The sequence below is a fragment of the Bombina bombina genome, chromosome 1 (assembly GCF_027579735.1).
Source record: "Bombina bombina isolate aBomBom1 chromosome 1, aBomBom1.pri, whole genome shotgun sequence".
NCBI lineage: Eukaryota > Metazoa > Chordata > Amphibia > Anura > Bombinatoridae > Bombina > Bombina bombina.
Genome location: NC_069499.1, coordinates 713,517,241 through 713,535,860, shown reverse-complemented (window position 1 = coordinate 713,535,860; position 18,620 = coordinate 713,517,241). Strand labels below are relative to the sequence as shown.

At 35.8% G+C, this 18,620-nt stretch overlaps 1 protein-coding gene across 2 annotated transcripts in view; it reads right to left on the bottom strand.

Annotated features, from left to right (window-relative positions):
* The window catches only part of SLC16A2 (solute carrier family 16 member 2), a 561,439-nt gene that overhangs the window by 79,556 nt on the left and 463,263 nt on the right, over window positions 1–18,620 (bottom strand). For both annotated transcript variants that reach the window (XM_053699209.1, XM_053699208.1), the window contains exons 3-4: window positions 10,063–10,522; window positions 4,007–4,150 (exon numbers count right to left, since the gene is read on the bottom strand). In XM_053699209.1, coding sequence (XP_053555184.1) covers window positions 4,007–4,150; window positions 10,063–10,522 — 604 coding nt within the window. The remainder of the gene's footprint in view (window positions 1–4,006; window positions 4,151–10,062; window positions 10,523–18,620) is intronic.

Sequence of the window (18,620 nt, the reverse complement as noted above, 5' to 3'; positions counted from 1 at the left end):
GAAATAAACCACAATTTAATAGAAAAATACTCCTTTGCCCTCTGGGCAAGGGTGGCATTGGATTTCCATCCATTTCACAATACTATAATGCAGTAGCCCTCCAAAGGGTGGTAGAATGGAACGAATATCCATACACTAAGCCAAGAATGATTATAGACTCCCAATTGCTAAATTCCCCAGCCCATGGCCCTTTATGCTGGATCAAACATACCAGTAGGCCGGATTCAGTGAAACATTCCTCATTATACACTCACCTCTTCAAAATGTGGGACCAGGTACGAATTAGAATGAAAGGAATATCCTCCCCAATGACTCCTAACCCTCTAAATGCAGAGTAAGTGGGAGGTTTTATTCCGAATGTTCTACCAGACAGGGGAATAAGTTAAACTATCCCACTTACCAGATTAAAATATAAAGAGAAGCTTAAAGACCAAACACAATTATTAGACATAGCTGGTGGATCGTTCACCCCTTGGCTTAAATATGCGCAATTAGCGCATCTAGTGGGAACTTCCCCTCAAACACGACCTCCTTAGGGAACCCACAAACTTTGAGCGTCTCTGTTTACTGGAAACATTGACCGGGGGTCTCTATCATTAGTAAAGAAACTACTGGATGAATAATTGGGGATTGCATTAACAGGGAAACAATGGAATAATATATTCTATCACACACATAAATCATCATCTCCCAGAATTCTTGAATTATACCATAAACTCTTGTTCAGATGTTACCTCACCCCTGGAAGGATCAAACGTATATATCCGAATGCTAGCACCACTTGTTGGAGAGGTTGTGGCAATATAGGCACTATGTCCCACATTTGGTGGCAATGTAACTCTTTATCCCCCTTTTGGAAAAGAGTGGAGATTTTTTTAAAACGCTTATTAGGGAACACTTTTACACCAGCTACCACCCTTTTCAATTAAAAACCCGGTAAACAATGCAAAATAAGATGGGAACTGTTACAAATTGGGATAAATAGTGCGAGACAGCTAATCGCACGGAAATGGAAAACTTCACTAATCCCCACGATGCAAGAATGGGTACCTTAATACATCGTAACTTTTCTTGTGTGAGGAATACTCCTATCTTAGAAATGGGAACTTGGCCTTTTTTCAGGAGGTCAATTTTTATTGGGAATCCACAATACACTCAACACCACCAATATAAAGAGAAAATAAAAATTCTCTCCCCCCCCCCCCTTTCCAGCCAAGTCTCTCTCTTTCTTTCCTTTACCTTTTCTCTGCCCTTTCCCCAGCCTCTTCCCCCCTTCTTTTTTAAATATCAGATACATTTGTTTATTATCTGGTAGAGATGATTTTATGTATATTTTGAAGCTATAATAATAGGTATGTATGGAAAAAGTTGTAGGTCTAGTATTAATCTAGTCCTTTGACAACAGAGGCCCCTAGGCTCAGACTATAAGATATTACCGTTCCTGGATTTTATGAGCCATGTCGATAGGTCTTACATTGAGGCATAGATGATAAAACCAAAAGCAAATGAAGGAAGAAGAATACACCCCCCAAGACTCGGCAAAGACTATATAAAATACAGAGAATCCTCTGTTCAAGTTGTTAAACCTAATGACTGGATAAATGTTCTGTAATATGCACAAACGTACTTATCTATTTTGTAATTTCTTAAGTTTATTAATTTGTAATATGTGCAGTTTCACAATAAAGCTTTTGAAACTCAAAAGAAACATTGCATAAAAAAAACAAACATATGAGGCAAAGGACTTTAACATTGAGATACATACATATGACTAAATATAAATATATACAGTATGTATATATATATATATATATATATATATGTGTGTGTGTACATTTGTATTTATATGTATTTACAGACATATATACACATATAAACACAAATACATATGTACACATATACTGTGTATTTACTGTAAATATTTCACATTCCTATGTTCTGCGCATAGCAAAATATGCTCTAAGTATTCCTAAATAGATATTCCTATATATATATATATATATATATATATATATATATATATATATATATATATAGATCTGTATATATCTATACATATATATAATTATATATATATATAAAATTATATATATACATATATATACATATGTGTATACAAGAATAGATACAGCGCCTATATATCCATTTAAAATATGGGTGGTGTATGGGAATATGAGTGAAAACTAGAGCTGATTATTAGAAAAATAATAGCAATTAAAAGAATATTTAAAAAATATAAATTATTAGAATCAATTATGCTTGAAGAATGATGAATAGATTATGAAACAGTGTCTAATGCCTAATACAAACGTGATATTCACGTTCCGTAACGCACGCATGACGTCACGTACGCAGAGGGCGTGCCGCCGCCCGAAGCGTACAAATAGCGATAACGGCCCAGCTCCTCACTCAACCCTCTGAAGAAGAAGGATTTATCCACACAAACCTTTGAAACGCGTCAGGGACACCAACTACTTATTTCTTATGCTCTTAATTTTAAATGTGTTTTATTTAAATCGTTTTTTATACCAGTGTCACTCCTTGTAGCCAGTTTGCTGGCATATACTTTTTGAGATAAGTGTACTATACCATATTACCTCATTTGGGAAATAGCAATAGCTATATAATACTTCACTACGAAGTCTTATACCTAGATTGGGGCACTTGTATCTCATACCTGTATGTGGAAGGACCCACTAGAGTCCTATATGCCTTATACATACCTCATATAATCTGAGGATGCCAAATGTGAGTGCTATGTAAATTATATTTATATGCCTAAATTGTAAATAAACTGTATTACACTATATATCCTTTCTTGTCTCCCTGGGTATCTTTACGCTGGAGAAAGTGTATACCAAGACAGAAAAGGTACTCCAAGAGGCTAACTACCAACATAAAGGAAGTACAAGGGATTTATCTACAACAAGAAACATATCCCTGCATACTCCAGGAGGCTCACGAAAACACAAGAGGCACCACATCTGAATACAAGGAGAAGATTCTACCATCTGTATATACCCCCAGTGCGGCATACTTACCTCATCAGATTGAGGTATTATCTGGTAAGGGTATTACATACCATCTATTTACTGATACCAACTGCTTATGAAGATTTACTACGGACTATATATTGTCTAAAGACTCACATGAACACTGTTTCATAATCTATTCATCATTCTTCAAGCATAATTGATTCTAATAATTTATATTTTTTAAATATTCTTTTAATTGCTATTATTTTTCTAATAATCAGCTCTAGTTTTCACTCATATTCCCATACACCACCCATATTTTAAATGGATATATAGGCGCTGTATCTATTCTTGTATACACATTTTTCACTTACTGACTGGGACCTCACATCTCAACCAGTACTTGTCTTATATAGCTGCCACTATACCATACACAATACTGACTAGCGCCAACTATAGAGTATCACTTGTGTCTACCCAGTATACTGAGTGAACACATTTTACTTTCTTCTCTATATATATACATATATATATATATATATATATATATATATACACACATACATACACACATAGGTATAAGCAAATATTGTACCAAAAAAACTGATATATTTAGAAATATGCATTTATGAATAAAAGGAACATATTCTGCTATGTGCAGAACATTGGAATGTGAAATATTCATATTTTCATGTCGGTTTAGCGAATATGAGAATAAGCGATCAGGTTTGCGTGAGAGTGGGGTATTTTTTCCACTTTTTTGCTCCATTGACTTCTTGCGCGTTTTTACTTTCAACTCAAAATACCAGTGCAAACCAAAGTTTAGTTTTGCGCAATAGCGCTCCACTAATAATCTGGCCCATAAAGTTACAGAGTAGCTAATTTTAAAATTACATACTCATAGTAAACACAGAGTTTTATATAAAATGTTTAGTTTCTGGTGTCACACACACTCTTATATATTACTTGTTTGTTAATAAGTAAGGGATATAATATAAGGGAGAAAGATTAACTCAAATGATTTGTATTACCTGCAAATAGACCTTCTTAAGGCCTGGGATACAATCACCAATTTTGCCTGAAGCCAGTCGGCCAATCCCTGATGTAGCCCCAATACACACCAGAAGGATCCATTCTTGTTTATTCTCATTAAATCGCTGCTCAACAAACTTAATCTAAGAAGAAAAACAGAGTGTATTAGGCTGTTCAAGCTGATAATGCTGACAAGTGCAACAGTAAAGAAGTAATCTTAATGAAATAAAAAAAAAATAATAATAAAAATAATTAATTAAAAGGTTTGGATTTTGGAATTTGTACCTGTATAGTTAAAATATTGACCTCAAACAACTATGAGGTATGAGTCAGGCACTTTAGTGTCTCCCAATAAACGATGAGCTTCTTTAAGATAATCAGCTCTATCTTGTAAAACGACCCCTCCTCCCTTATCAACTTCGCAAATTACTAAGTTGTTATTTTGTAAACATGAACTTTTTTTCTCATCTAAGTTAAGATTGTATTTTGTATCACTTATTGTGCACGTATGTGTATGAGTGTGTGTGTACATACATGTATTCGTATGCACATATATGTGTATGTGTGTATATTCGTGTACATATGTATATGTTCTTGTGTTTCAATTAATTTCATATGGAAATCTGTATATATGTATACCAATATGGTACAGAATCGATATAAAATATTTATATATAGACAAGATACATTTAAATGTTTTTATACAAATTTTTGGTGCCTTTTGTGATTCTATATATTAAGATATGTGATTAAGTCTGAGAATTCTTAATGGTGCGCATAATTATTTTTGTAAATATATTTACTGTTTTTTTAAATTGATGTACTCTTTTATCCTATAGTTTTAATGAGCTCGTTTAAGAAATAGTTATGTTATCTGTTTTGTTTAATAAGGGCATTGTCTATTAAAGTTAAGATTTCACATTATGTAGAAACGATTATGCACCTTAACTCATGCTGCTAGGTATCTTCTTATCTTACCGAAAGAGTTAAGGAATTAACACTCTAAGGGGAAGTCCTAGTGGCTCTATTTAAGACGGATCGTGTAAGGAGTGGGCAGCCTCTGACGAAGTAGGGAGTTTCCCTATGAAATGCGTAAGGCCACGCCCACTGTCTTTACACCACCGCAATCAGCTGTTTTAGTGCGCCGGCTCTTGTGTTTGAGCAGCTGTGTTGTTTGTGGCGGTTATTCCAAATAGTTTCGTATTTTGGTCTGTGAAAGCCGTGAACTACTCTAAGGACACGATCCCCTTCAGTGAGCCCAGGAGGATCTTCATCCCTGGAACTCTGCCACTGTTAATTTTTTGGGAGATATCGTTGAGAGACCTATACGGTTTTCTAAGTGCCTGACACATACCAAAATGTGTGAGTTTTTATTTGTCATCATTTGTAATACATTTTCTGTGATTTAAAGGGACATAAACCCATTTTTTTCTTTCATGATTCAGATAGAACATACAATTTTAAACAACTTTCAAATTTACTTCTGTTATCAAATTTTCTTTGTTTTTTTTTGTTATCCTTTCTTAAAAAGCAGGAAGATAAGCTCATAACTGTGCACGTGTCTGCAGAACTATATGGCAGCAGTTTTGCAACAATGCTATTCATTAGCAAGAGCACTAGATGGCAGCACTATTTCCTGTCATGTATTGCTTCAGGCACGTGCACGCTACCTACCTAGGTATCTCTTCAACAAGGAATATCATGAGAACAATGCAAATTTGATAATAGAATACATTGGAAACTTTTTAAAATTGTATTCTCTATCTGAATTATGAAAGAAAAATTTGTGGTTTAATGTCCCTTTAACTTACTACGCTTAGAGGAGTGTGCGCCCTGTTTTCTATTTCTTTCTATACAGCTATCACCCGGTTTCCAGTGCCGTGATATACAAGGGCAACAACTTCAACACCTGCATTTTTCTGTGTATTACACAGAACTCAGCATATTCATATATCCTTTCCAGTGATCTATGTACTTTGGATAGGGCGCTTTTTAATTGTGTTTATTTCTGTATAGTTAAAAATTTTAGATTTTATCATGGAAGTGAGATTTTACATTTATAGAATGTATTTTAGAGCTTTAAATGTAACACTATTAAATAATGTACTGCAATTTTTAAAGAAATAGAATTGTACACAGATTCTTCTTATAAATTTGCAGAAACTGCAGAGGTTTACTATTGAGTGGCAGGCATGATAAAAAAATACTTATTAATACAATGTGTTAACAGGGAGCACAGATTTTGAATATGTCATAAAACTGATGCTTGTAGGTGTTCTATATCCAAGGCAACCACCGGCTGATTATGTATTTTTGTTGCAGCATCCAACCCTTCCCACTCTTGCTCAGCAAAAAATGTGTTCTTAACCAGGTACCTAATTTACTGCCACTACTCTGGCAATAAACTTTTTTTTTCTATGCAGCTGCCACTAACATCCTACTGTGCAAATTAACTATATCAATTTTGCAATGTTTAATTCCACCATTAAGAATAAGAAAAAGCCTTTAATTGTAGAACTGTACACATATAGTGAGCTATATGTAATCACTGAAAACATTAAAGGGACATTAAACACTAAATAAATGCTAGATAGAATGATGCATTCAAAGAAAAGATTAGTCCATGACTAATATGTAGATGTATTTTTTAAAGTTTCATTAGTTGTTTAAAAATAAGTGTAAAGTTTTAGTGTCTATAAAACACTGGGAGCTGCCATGTTGCAACTTGTGTTACCTTCTCTGCTGTGGCCAATTAGAGACAGTTATACATAGGTCACTAGAGTGTGCAGCCAATGGTTGTGCTGGATTTAACAGTGTTCTGCACTTCCATTTCTAACAGGAACTGAAAAGCTCACAATTACAGAATGGAATTACAGGCAGAGGACAAAATAAATGCAGAGTTGTTTTATTATATACAATTTATCAATTTATATTACCATCTCAAAGTGTTTAATGTCCCTTTAAAGGGATAATAGACCCCAAAATGTTCTTTTATGATTCAGAGAGAACATACAATTTTAAACAACTTTCCAATTTAATTATATTATCAAATTTTCTTCATTCTCTTGTCATTCATTGCTGAAGGGACAGCATTGCACTACTGACAGGAAGCTGAAAATATCTATTTAGCCAATCACAAGAGACAAATGTGTGCAGGCACCAATTAGCAGCAGCTCCCACTAGTGTATGATATGTTCGTATTTATTTTTTAACAAGGGATACTAAGAGGACAAAGCACATTTGAAAATAGAAGTGAATCATCTGAATCATGCAAGTTTAATTTTGACTTTCCTATCCCTTTGAGCATTTTTAATACAGTTAGAAGCATTGCTACAGAATAATTCTGTTTTCAAAACTATTTTGTTAAAAGTTGTCAACTACTGCATGAATTTTTTTTTTTAAACTTTTCAATTTATTTATATTATATAATTTGCTTCATTCTCTTAGTATCCTAGTTCAAAAGCATACCTAGGTAGTCTCAAAAGCAGCAATGCATTTCTGGGAGCTAGCTGCTGACTGGTGGCTGCGCATAAATATCTCTTGTCATTGGCCACCAGATGTGTTCAGCTAGCTTCCAGTAGTGCATTGCTGCAATTTTAGCAAAGGATACCAAGAGAATGTAGCAAATATGATAACAGAAATCAATTGGAAAGTTGTTTAAAATGACTTGCTCTATCTGAATCATGATTTAAAAATGTTGGGTTTCATGTCCCTTTAACATACATGAGATCCAATACAGATACAAATCATAGGTTTCAATTTTCCAACGCACAATCTGTATGGCAATGATGTCACATATGTCATGTAACTGGCAGCGCTTGACGTATGTGCATGCGCGAAGGGTGCATAAACACATAGAGCAGTATTTGTTATAGGTCTTGAAAATGTTATTATTAAAGCACTCAAGCGTTTTAACAGAAAGTTTTACATAAATATATAGAAGTTCAGTTTTGCAAACATAAATATAGTAATGGAAACAAAAGAGAGATAGGGACATACACTCCTCTAAGCGTAGTATGTTAAAAAACAATCAGATAATTTATTGAACACAGACAAATGAACACACACATCATAACCTCAACACATGAGGTATGGAAAAAACACACAGAGCAAGGCACAGTAAAGTAGCTCACGGGTCCGTTGTTTGGTCTCCAAGAAGTTTTCCAAAGAGGATAGTCTGTTAGTCCTCGCTAAGGAGAAGCCCGGCCAAAATGTCTTTCAGAGAGTGTCCTCTGCTACGTGCAGTAAACAAGTGTACAAAAAGGCCACGCCCACCGTCTATGCGTCACTATTACCACAGCTGATCCACTATCAGTACACTACACTACAGATCGGCAGTGAGTTAATCGTGTGACGGTTTCTTTTTGTACACTTGTTTACTGCACGTAGCAAGGACACTCTCTGAAAGACATTTTGGCCGGGCTTCTCCTTAGCGAGGACTAACAGACTATCCTCTTTGGAAAACTTCTTGGAGACCAAACAACGGACACGTGAGCTACTTTACTGTGCCTTGCTCTGTGTGTTTTTTCCATACCTCATGTGTTGAGGTTATGATGTGTGAGTGTTCATTTGTCTGTGTTCAATAAATTATCTGATTGTTTTTTAACATCCTACGCTTAGAGGAGTGCGTCCCTGTCTCTCTTTTGTTTCCATTCAGCCACATCCGGTTTTCAGAACCGTGTACTAAGGGGCTGCAACTTCTCTCTGTGATTTGGGACATCTTCCCTTCATTCAAAGTGGACTGAGGATTTGAAAGAGTCTGGAGACTTCACGTATATCCTTTTTTGTACACTCAATGGTGCTTAGTAAAAGCAGATAATATATATATTACACTTAATAATACCATTGTATTTTTATCTTTATGGTATAGTATCTGTTTACGTTTATATTTAACTGTAGGGCGCTCCGTGATATCATTCTTTTTTTATAAATATAGTAATGCTTCATAATGTTTCTGGATTGCCCTGCTATACCCCTTTAAGAGGCATGGAACCCAAAATTGTATTTTGCGATTCAGACACAACACGCATTTAAAAAAAAAAAAAATATTGTAATTTACTTCTGTTATCAAATTTTGGCGCTTACATGGAAGCAAACATTGTTGCCATCTTGTGCTCTTTCAAATGTATAACATTTTAAAAAGTATTACAACTGCTGTGATATTGTACTCCAGATACATGTAAGCACCTGATCCTACCTACCTTCTTTTCAAACAAAGGATACCAAAAGAACAAAGTACATTTCATAATAGAAATACACTTAAAGGTACAGTCAAGTCAAAATGAAACTCATGATTGAGATAGGGCATGCAATGTTAAACAACTTTCCAATGTTCTTTTGGTATTCATGGTTAAAAGCTAAACGTAGGTAGGGCCAGTGTTTGTTATGCAAATCTGGGGAATGAATAATAAAGGAAATATTTATCTATAATAAACAATAACAATGTTCAAGTAGACTGTCCCTTTAAAAATGTATTCTGTATCTGAATAATGAAAGAAAAATATTGTTTTTCATATCCCATTAAGAAATTCATGTTTTTTCATCATATCACCCTCTGAACTGTTAAAGGGACATTAAATACTAAATAAAGGCTAAATAGAATGATTCAGTCAAAGAAAAGATTAGTCTGGGAATAACATGTAGTTGTATTTTTTAAAGTTTCATTAGCTGTTTAAGCAGTGGCAAAATAAGTGTAATGTTTTAATGTCTATAAAATAATGGGAGCTGCCATGTTTTAACTTAGGTTTCCTTCTCTGCTGTGGCCAATTAGGGACAGTTATAAATAGGTCACTAGAGTGTGCAGCCAATGGCTGTATGGAATATAACAGTGTCCTGAACTTCCATTTCTAACAGGAACTAAAATGCTCACAATTTCAAAATGGGAAAGAGGACAAAAATAATGAAAGTATATTGTAGTTTTTTTATATATATCTAAGATTTATCATTTTATATTACCATCTCAATGTGTTTAATGTCTCTTTAAACCATAACATATTTGCTGTCCTGTTTTTTGGATCTGTTTGTAACCATAATTCCCTCAATAATTTAGACATACCAAATGAACATAAGGTACGAAGTAACCAAGGACTGTAGTCGCAATTCCAAAAGCCCATATCCTGTAGGTCTTCTTCCGAAAAACTTGCAAGCTAAAATATTGCCTAGTTTGTGCCAAACAGTGCTGAACCTTGCCTCTGCCGGGTACCTTCTCCATTACTCTGTTGAATTCCATGGGATGATTCATGAGAGGCTTAAACGTGAGGGAGAGAAAGATTTGGATGAACATGAAGACACTTAGCATTTGGAAGGTGTGTGACAGACCAATAATGTTCCCCACTTTCTTCAGCAGAAAAGGAAGGCACATTGAGAACACGCAGCTTCCTCCAGCCACAATTCCATTTACTAGGCCTAATCTCTTCTTGAAGTAATGACCGAGGATGACTAAGGAGGGCTGAAAAGCAAACGAACAACCACAACCAAAGAGAATTCCGTAGGTAAAATACCGAACACCAAGCGACCTGTTGAAGGACAAAACAATTTTTTTATTTTTTTTAAATATAAAACACATATTCAAAGTAAAAAAAAAAAATCCAATAATGTAATTCTAAATATTTTAGAAAGCAGAGAAAACTTCTAGGATTCTATAGTATAGTAACAATAAGACAGCCATAACTTTTACTAGAAGTATATTGTATATATGTTTCTATCCAAAGATATTATTCATCTATGTGCATTTCCATGTTTCGTCAGAATGTCCCTTCAATGTAAAATGTCTGTTCTAAATACACATTTACCAGTAATTAACCTGACTGTACATATAAGGGATCTACAATGATTTCTATATTTTTAATGAAAAAATGTTACAAAAATAGTGCTAATTAGTTGGTTTATTGTGTTTATGTTAGTAGAAATTAAAAAAAAATAATAATATATATATATATATATATATATATATATATATAAATAAAACAGGTGTTGCAGGTGCACTCTCACAGACAATTGTCCAATATATCAGGGTGCTAGAATAACAACAATAGTAATAATCAAAAAATCTGCACTCACAAGATTTGAAGTGAAAATAATTCTTTAATATAATTATTTTATCAGATGAAGGGGTGAAGGCCCTGAAACGTTACTGCAATAAAAACATAATTTATGTAAGAACTTACCTGATAAATTCATTTCTTTCATATTAACAAGAGTCCATGAGCTAGTGACGTATGGAATATACATTCCTACCAGGAGGGGCAAAGTTTCCCAAACCTCAAAATGCCTACAAATACACCCCTCACCACACCCACAAATCAGTTTAACGAATAGCCAAGAAGTGGGGTGATAAGAAAAAGTGCGAAGCATATAAAATAAGGAATTGGAATAATTGTGCTTTATACAAAAAAATCATAACCACCACAAAAAAGGGTGGGCCTCATGGACTCTTGTTAATATGAAAGAAATGAATTTATCAGGTAAGTTCTTACATAAATTATGTTTTCTTTCATGTAATTAACAAGAGTCCATGAGCTAGTGACGTATGGGATAATGACTACCCAAGATGTGGATCTTTCCACACAAGAGTCACTAGAGAGGGAGGGATAAAATAAAGACAGCCAATTCCTGCTGAAAATAATCCACACCCAAAATAAAGTTTAACAAAAAACATAAGCAGAAGATTCAAACTGAAACCGCTGCCTGAAGAACTTTTCTACCAAAAACTGCTTCAGAAGAAGAAAATACATCAAAATGGTAGAATTTAGTAAAAGTATGCAAAGAAGACCAAGTTGCTGCTTTGCAGATCTGGTCAACCGAAGCTTCATTCCTAAACGCCCAGGAAGTAGATACTGACCTAGTAGAATGAGCTGTAATTCTTTGAGGCGGAGTTTTACCCGACTCAACATAGGCAAGATGAATTAAAGATTTCAACCAAGATGCCAAAGAAATGGCAGAAGCTTTCTGGCCTTTCCTAGAACCGGAAAAGATAACAAATAGACTAGAAGTCTTACGGAAAGATTTCGTAGCTTCAACATAATATTTCAAAGCTCTAACAACATCCAAAGAATGCAATGATTTCTCCTTAGAATTCTTAGGATTAGGACATAATGAAGGAACCACAATTTCTCTACTAATGTTGTTGGAATTCACAACTTTAGGTAAAAATTCAAAAGAAGTTCGCAACACCGCCTTATCCTGATGAAAAATCAGAAAAGGAGACTCACACGAAAGAGCAGATAATTCAGAAACTCTTCTAGCAGAAGAGATGGCCAAAAGGAACAAAACTTTCCAAGAAAGTAATTTAATGTCCAATGAATGCATAGGTTCAAACGGAGGAGCTTGAAGAGCTCCCAGAACCAAATTCAAACTCCAAGGAGGAGAAATTGACTTAATGACAGGTTTTATACGAACCAAAGCTTGTACAAAACAATGAATATCAGGAAGAATAGCAATCTTTCTGTGAAAAAGAACAGAAAGAGCAGAGATTTGTCCTTTCAAAGAACTTGCGGACAAACCCTTATCCAAACCATCCTGAAGAAATTGTAAAATTCTCGGTATTCTAAAAGAATGCCAAGAAAAATGATGAGAAAGACACCATGAAATATAAGTCTTCCAGACTCTATAATATATCTCTCGAGATACAGATTTACGAGCCTGTAACATAGTATTAATCACGGAGTCAGAGAAACCTCTATGACCAAGAATCAAGCGTTCAATCTCCATACCTTTAAATTTAAGGATTTCAGATCCGGATGGAAAAAAGGACCTTGTGACAGAAGGTCTGGTCTTAACGGAAGAGTCCATGGCTGGCAAGATGCCATCCGGACAAGATCCGCATACCAAAACCTGTGAGGCCATGCCGGAGCTATTAGCAGAACAAACGAGCATTCCCTCAGAATCTTGGAGATTACTCTTGGAAGAAGAACTAGAGGCGGAAAGATATAGGCAGGATGATACTTCCAAGGAAGTGATAATGCATCCACTGCCTCCGCCTGAGGATCCCGGGATCTGGACAGATACCTGGGAAGTTTCTTGTTTAGATGAGAGGCCATCAGATCTATCTCTGGGAGCCCCCACAATTGAACAATCTGAAGAAATACCTCTGGGTGAAGAGACCATTCGCCCGGATGCAACGTTTGGCGACTGAGATAATCCGCTTCCCAATTGTCTACACCTGGGATATGAACCGCAGAGATTAGACAGGAGCTGGATTCCGCCCAAACCAAAATTCGAGATACTTCTTTCATAGCCAGAGGACTGTGAGTCCCTCCTTGATGATTGATGTATGCCACAGTTGTGACATTGTCTGTCTGAAAACAAATGAACGATTCTCTCTTCAGAAGAGGCCAAAACTGAAGAGCTCTGAAAATTGCACGGAGTTCCAAAATATTGATCGGTAATCTCACCTCCTGAGATTCCCAAACTCCTTGTGCCGTCAGAGATCCCCACACAGCTCCCCAACCTGTGAGACTTGCATCTGTTGAAATTACAGTCCAGGTCGGAAGAACAAAAGAAGCCCCCTGAATTAAACGATGGTGATTTGTCCACCACGTTAGAGAGTGTCGAACAATCGGTTTTAAAGATATTAATTGAGATATCTTCGTGTAATCCCTGCACCATTGGTTCAGCATACAGGGCTGAAGAGGTCGCATGTGAAAACGAGCAAAGGGGATCGCGTCCGATGCAGCAGTCATAAGACCTAGAATTTCCATGCATAAGGCTACCGAAGGGAATGATTGTGACTGAAGGTTTCGACAAGCTGTAATCAATTTTAGACGTCTCTTGTCTGTTAAAGACAGAGTCATGGACACTGAATCTATCTGGAAACCCAGAAAGGTTACCCTTGTTTGAGGAATCAAAGAACTTTTTGGTAAATTGATCCTCCAACCATGATCTTGAAGAAACAACACAAGTCGATTCGTATGAGACTCTGCTAAATGAAAAGACGGAGCAAGTACCAAGATATCGTCCAAATAAGGAAATACCACAATACCCTGTTCTCTGATTACAGACAGAAGGGCACCGAGAATCTTTGTGAAAATTCTTGGAGCTGTAGCAAGGCCAAACGGTAGAGCCACAAATTGGTAATGCTTGTCTAGAAAAGAGAATCTCAGGAACTGATAATGATCTGGATGAATCGGAATATGCAGATATGCATCCTGTAAATCTATTGTGGACATATAATTCCCTTGCTGAACAAAAGGCAATATAGTCCTTACAGTTACCATCTTGAACGTTGGTATCCTTACATAACGATTCAATAATTTTAGATCCAGAACTGGTCTGAAGGAATTCTCCTTCTTTGGTACAATGAAGAGATTTGAATAAAACCCCATCCCCTGTTCCGGAACTGGAACTGACATAATTACTCCAGCCAACTCTAGATCTGAAACACAATTCAGAAATGCTTGAGCTTTCACTGGATTTACTGGGACATGGGAAAGAAAAAATCTCTTTGCAGGAGGTCTCATCTTGAAACCAATTCTGTACCCTTCTGAAACAATGTTCTGAATCCAAAGATTGTGAACAGAATTGATCCAAATTTCTTTGAAAAAACGTAACCTGCCCCCTACCAGCTGAACTGGAATGAGGGCCGTACCTTCATGTGAACTTAGAAGCAGGCTTTGCCTTTCTAGCAGGCTTGGATTTATTCCAGACTGGAGATGGTTTCCAAACTGAAACTGCTCCTGAGGACGAAGGATCAGGCTTTTGTTCTTTGTTGAAACGAAAGGAACGAAAACGATTGTTAGCCCTGTTTTTACCTTTAGACTTTTTATCCTGTGGTAAAAAAGTTCCTTTCCCACCAGTAACAGTTGAAATAATAGAATCCAACTGAGAACCAAATAATTTGTTTCCCTGGAAAGAAATGGAAAGTAGAGTTGATTTAGAAGCCATATCAGCATTCCAAGTCTTAAGCCATAAAGCTCTTCTGGCTAAGATAGCCAGAGACATAAATCTAACATCAACTCTAATAATATCAAAAATGGCATCACAGATGAAATTATTAGCATGCTGGAGAAGAATAATAATATCATGAGAATCACGATTTGTTACTTGTTGCGCTAGAGTTTCCAACCAAAAAGTTGAAGCTGCAGCAACATCAGCCAATGATATAGCAGGTCTAAGAAGATTACCTGAACATAGATAAGCTTTTCTTAGAAAAGATTCAATTTTTCTATCTAAAGGATCCTTAAACGAGGTACCATCTGACGTAGGAATGGTAGTACGTTTAGCAAGGGTAGAAATAGCCCCATCAACTTTAGGGATTTTGTCCCAAAATTCTAACCTGTCAGGCGGAACAGGATATAATTGCTTAAAACGTTTAGAAGGAGTAAATGAATTACCCAATTTATCCCATTCCTTAGCAATTACTGCAGAAATAGCATTAGGAACAGGAAAGACTTCTGGAATAACCGCTGGAGCTTTAAAAACCTTATCCAAACGTATAGAATTAGTATCAAGAGGACTAGAATCCTCTATTTCTAAAGCAATTAGTACTTCTTTAAGTAAAGAGCGAATAAATTCCATCTTAAATAAATATGAAGATTTATCAGCATCAATCTCTGAGACAGAATCCTCTGAACTAGAAGAGTCCAAAGAATCAGAATGATGGTGTTCATTTAAAAATTCATCTGTAGAGAGAGAAGATTTAAAAGACTTTTTACGTTTACTAGAAGGAGAAATAACAGACAAAGCCTTCTTTATGGATTCAGAAACAAAATCTCTTATGTTATCAGGAACATTCTGCACCTTAGATGTTGAGGGAACTGCAACAGGCAATGGTACATCACTAAAGGAAATATTATCTGCTTTAACAAGTTTGTCATGACAATTATTACAAACAACAGCTGGAGAAATAGCTACCAAAAGTTTACAGCAGATACACTTAGCTTTGGTAGATCCAGCAGGCAGTGGTTTTCCTGTAGTATCTTCTGGCTCAGATGCAACGTGAGACATCTTGCAATATGTAAGAGAAAAAACAACATATAAAGCAAAATAAATCAAATTCCTTATAAGACAGTTTCAGGAATGGGAAAAAAATGCCAAACATCAAGCTTCTAGCAACCAGAAGCAAATGAAAATGAGACTGAAATAATGTGGAGACAAAAGCGACGCCCATATTTTTTGGCGCCAAATAAGACGCCCACATTATTTGGCGCCTAAATGCTTTTGGCGCCAAAAATGACGCCACATCCGGAACGCCGACATTTTTGGCGCAAAATAACGTCAAAAAATTACGCAACTTCCGGCGACACGTATGACGCCGGAAACGGAAATGAATTTTTGCGCCAAAAAAATCCGCGCCAAAAATGACGCAATAAAATGAAGCATTTTCAGCCCCCGCGAGCCTAACAGCCCCCAGGGAAAAAAGTCAAATTTTTGAGGTAAGACAAAATATGATAATTTAAAGCATAATCCCAAATATGAAACTGACTGTCTGGAAATAAGGAAAGTTGAACATTCTGAGTCAAGGCAAATAAATGTTTGAATACATATATTTAGAACTTTATAAATAAAGTGCCCAACCATAGCTTAGAGTGTCACAGAAAATAAGACTTACTTACCCCAGGACACTCATCTACATGTTTGTAGAAAGCCAAACCAGTACTGAAACGAGAATCAGTAGAGGAAATGGAAAATATAAGAGTATATCGTCGATCTGAAAAGGGAGGTAAGAGATGAATCTCTACGACCGATAACAGAGAACCTTATGAAATAGACCCCGTAGAAGGAGATCACTGCATTCAATAGGCAATACTCTCCTCACATCCCTCTGACATTCACTGCACGCTGAGAGGAAAACCGGGCTCCAACTTGCTGCGGAGCGCATATCAACGTAGAATCTAGCACAAACTTACTTCACCACCTCCCTTGGAGGCAAAGTTTGTAAAACTGATTTGTGGGTGTGGTGAGGGGTGTATTTGTAGGCATTTTGAGGTTTGGGAAACTTTGCCCCTCCTGGTAGGAATGTATATTCCATACGTCACTAGCTCATGGACTCTTGTTAATTACATGAAAGAAATATTTATTTTGACGTCAAATCCTGTGAGTGCAGATTTTTTTGGTTATTGCTTAATATACACATATATACATACAGTATATATATATATATATATATATATATATACACACACACATATATATATATATATATATATATATATATATATATATATATATATATAACATAATTTATGTAAGAACTTACCTGATAAATTCCTTTCTTTCATATTAGCAAGAGTCCATGAGCTAGTGACGTATGGGATATACATTCCTACCAGGAGGGGCAAAGTTTCCCAAACCTTAAAATGCCTATAAATACACCCCTCACCACACCCACAATTCAGTTTAACAAATAGCCAATAAGTGGGGTGAAAAAGGAGCGAAAGCATAAAAAAATAAGGAATTGGAATAATTGTGCTTTATACAAAAAAATAATAACCACCACAAAAAAAGGGTGGGTCTCATGGACTCTTGCTAATATGAAAGAAAGGAATTTATCAGGTAAGTTCTTAGATAAATTACATTTTCTTTCATGTAATTAGCAAGAATCCATGAGCTAGTGACGTATGGGATAGCAGATACCCAAGATGTGGAACTTCCACGCAAGAGTCACTAGAGAGGGAGGGATAAAATAAAGACAGCCAATTCCGCTGAAAAAAATAATCCACAACCCAAATCAAAAGTTTTAATCTGATAATGAAAAAAACTGAAATTATAAGCAGACGAATCAAACAGAGACAGCTGCCTGAAGTACTTTTCTACCAAAAACTGAAGAAAACACATCAAAATGGTAGAATTTAGTAAAAGTATGCAAAAAAGACCAAGTTGCTGCTTTGCAAATCTGATCAACAGAAGCTTCATTCCTAAAAGCCCAGGAAGTAGAGACTGACCTAGTAGAATGAGCCGTAATTCTTTGAGGCGGGGACTTACCCGACTCCACATAAGCATGATGAATCAAAGACTTTAACCAAGACGCCAAAAAAATGGCAGAATCCTTCTGACCTTTCCTGGAACCAGAAAAGATAACAAATAGACTAGAAGTCTTTCTAAAATCTTTAGTAGCTTCAACATAATATTTTAAAGCTCTAACTACATCCAAAGAATGTAACGACCTTTCCTTAGAATTCTTAGGATTAGGACATAATGAAGGGACAACAATTTCTCTACTAATCTTGCTAGAATTCACAACCTTAGGCAAAAATTTAAATGAAGTCCGCAACACCGCCTTATCCTGATGAAAAATCAGAAAAGGAGATTCACAAGAAAGAGCAGATAACTCAGAAACTCTTCTAGCAGAAGAGATAGCTAAAAGGAACAATACTTTCCAGGAAAGTAATTTAATGTCCAGAGAATGCATAGGCTCAAACGGAGGAGCCTGTAAAGCTGACAAAACCAAATTAAGACTCCAAGGAGGAGAGATTGGCTTAATGACAGGTTTGATACGTACCAAAGCCTGTACAAAACAACGAATATCAGGAAGATGAGCAATCTTTCTGTGAAAAAGAACAGAAAGAGCAGATATTTGTCCTTTCAAGGAATTTGCAGACAAACCTTTATCCAAACCATCCTGAAGAAATTGTAAAATTCTAGGAATTCTGAAAGAATGCCAGGAAAATTTATAAG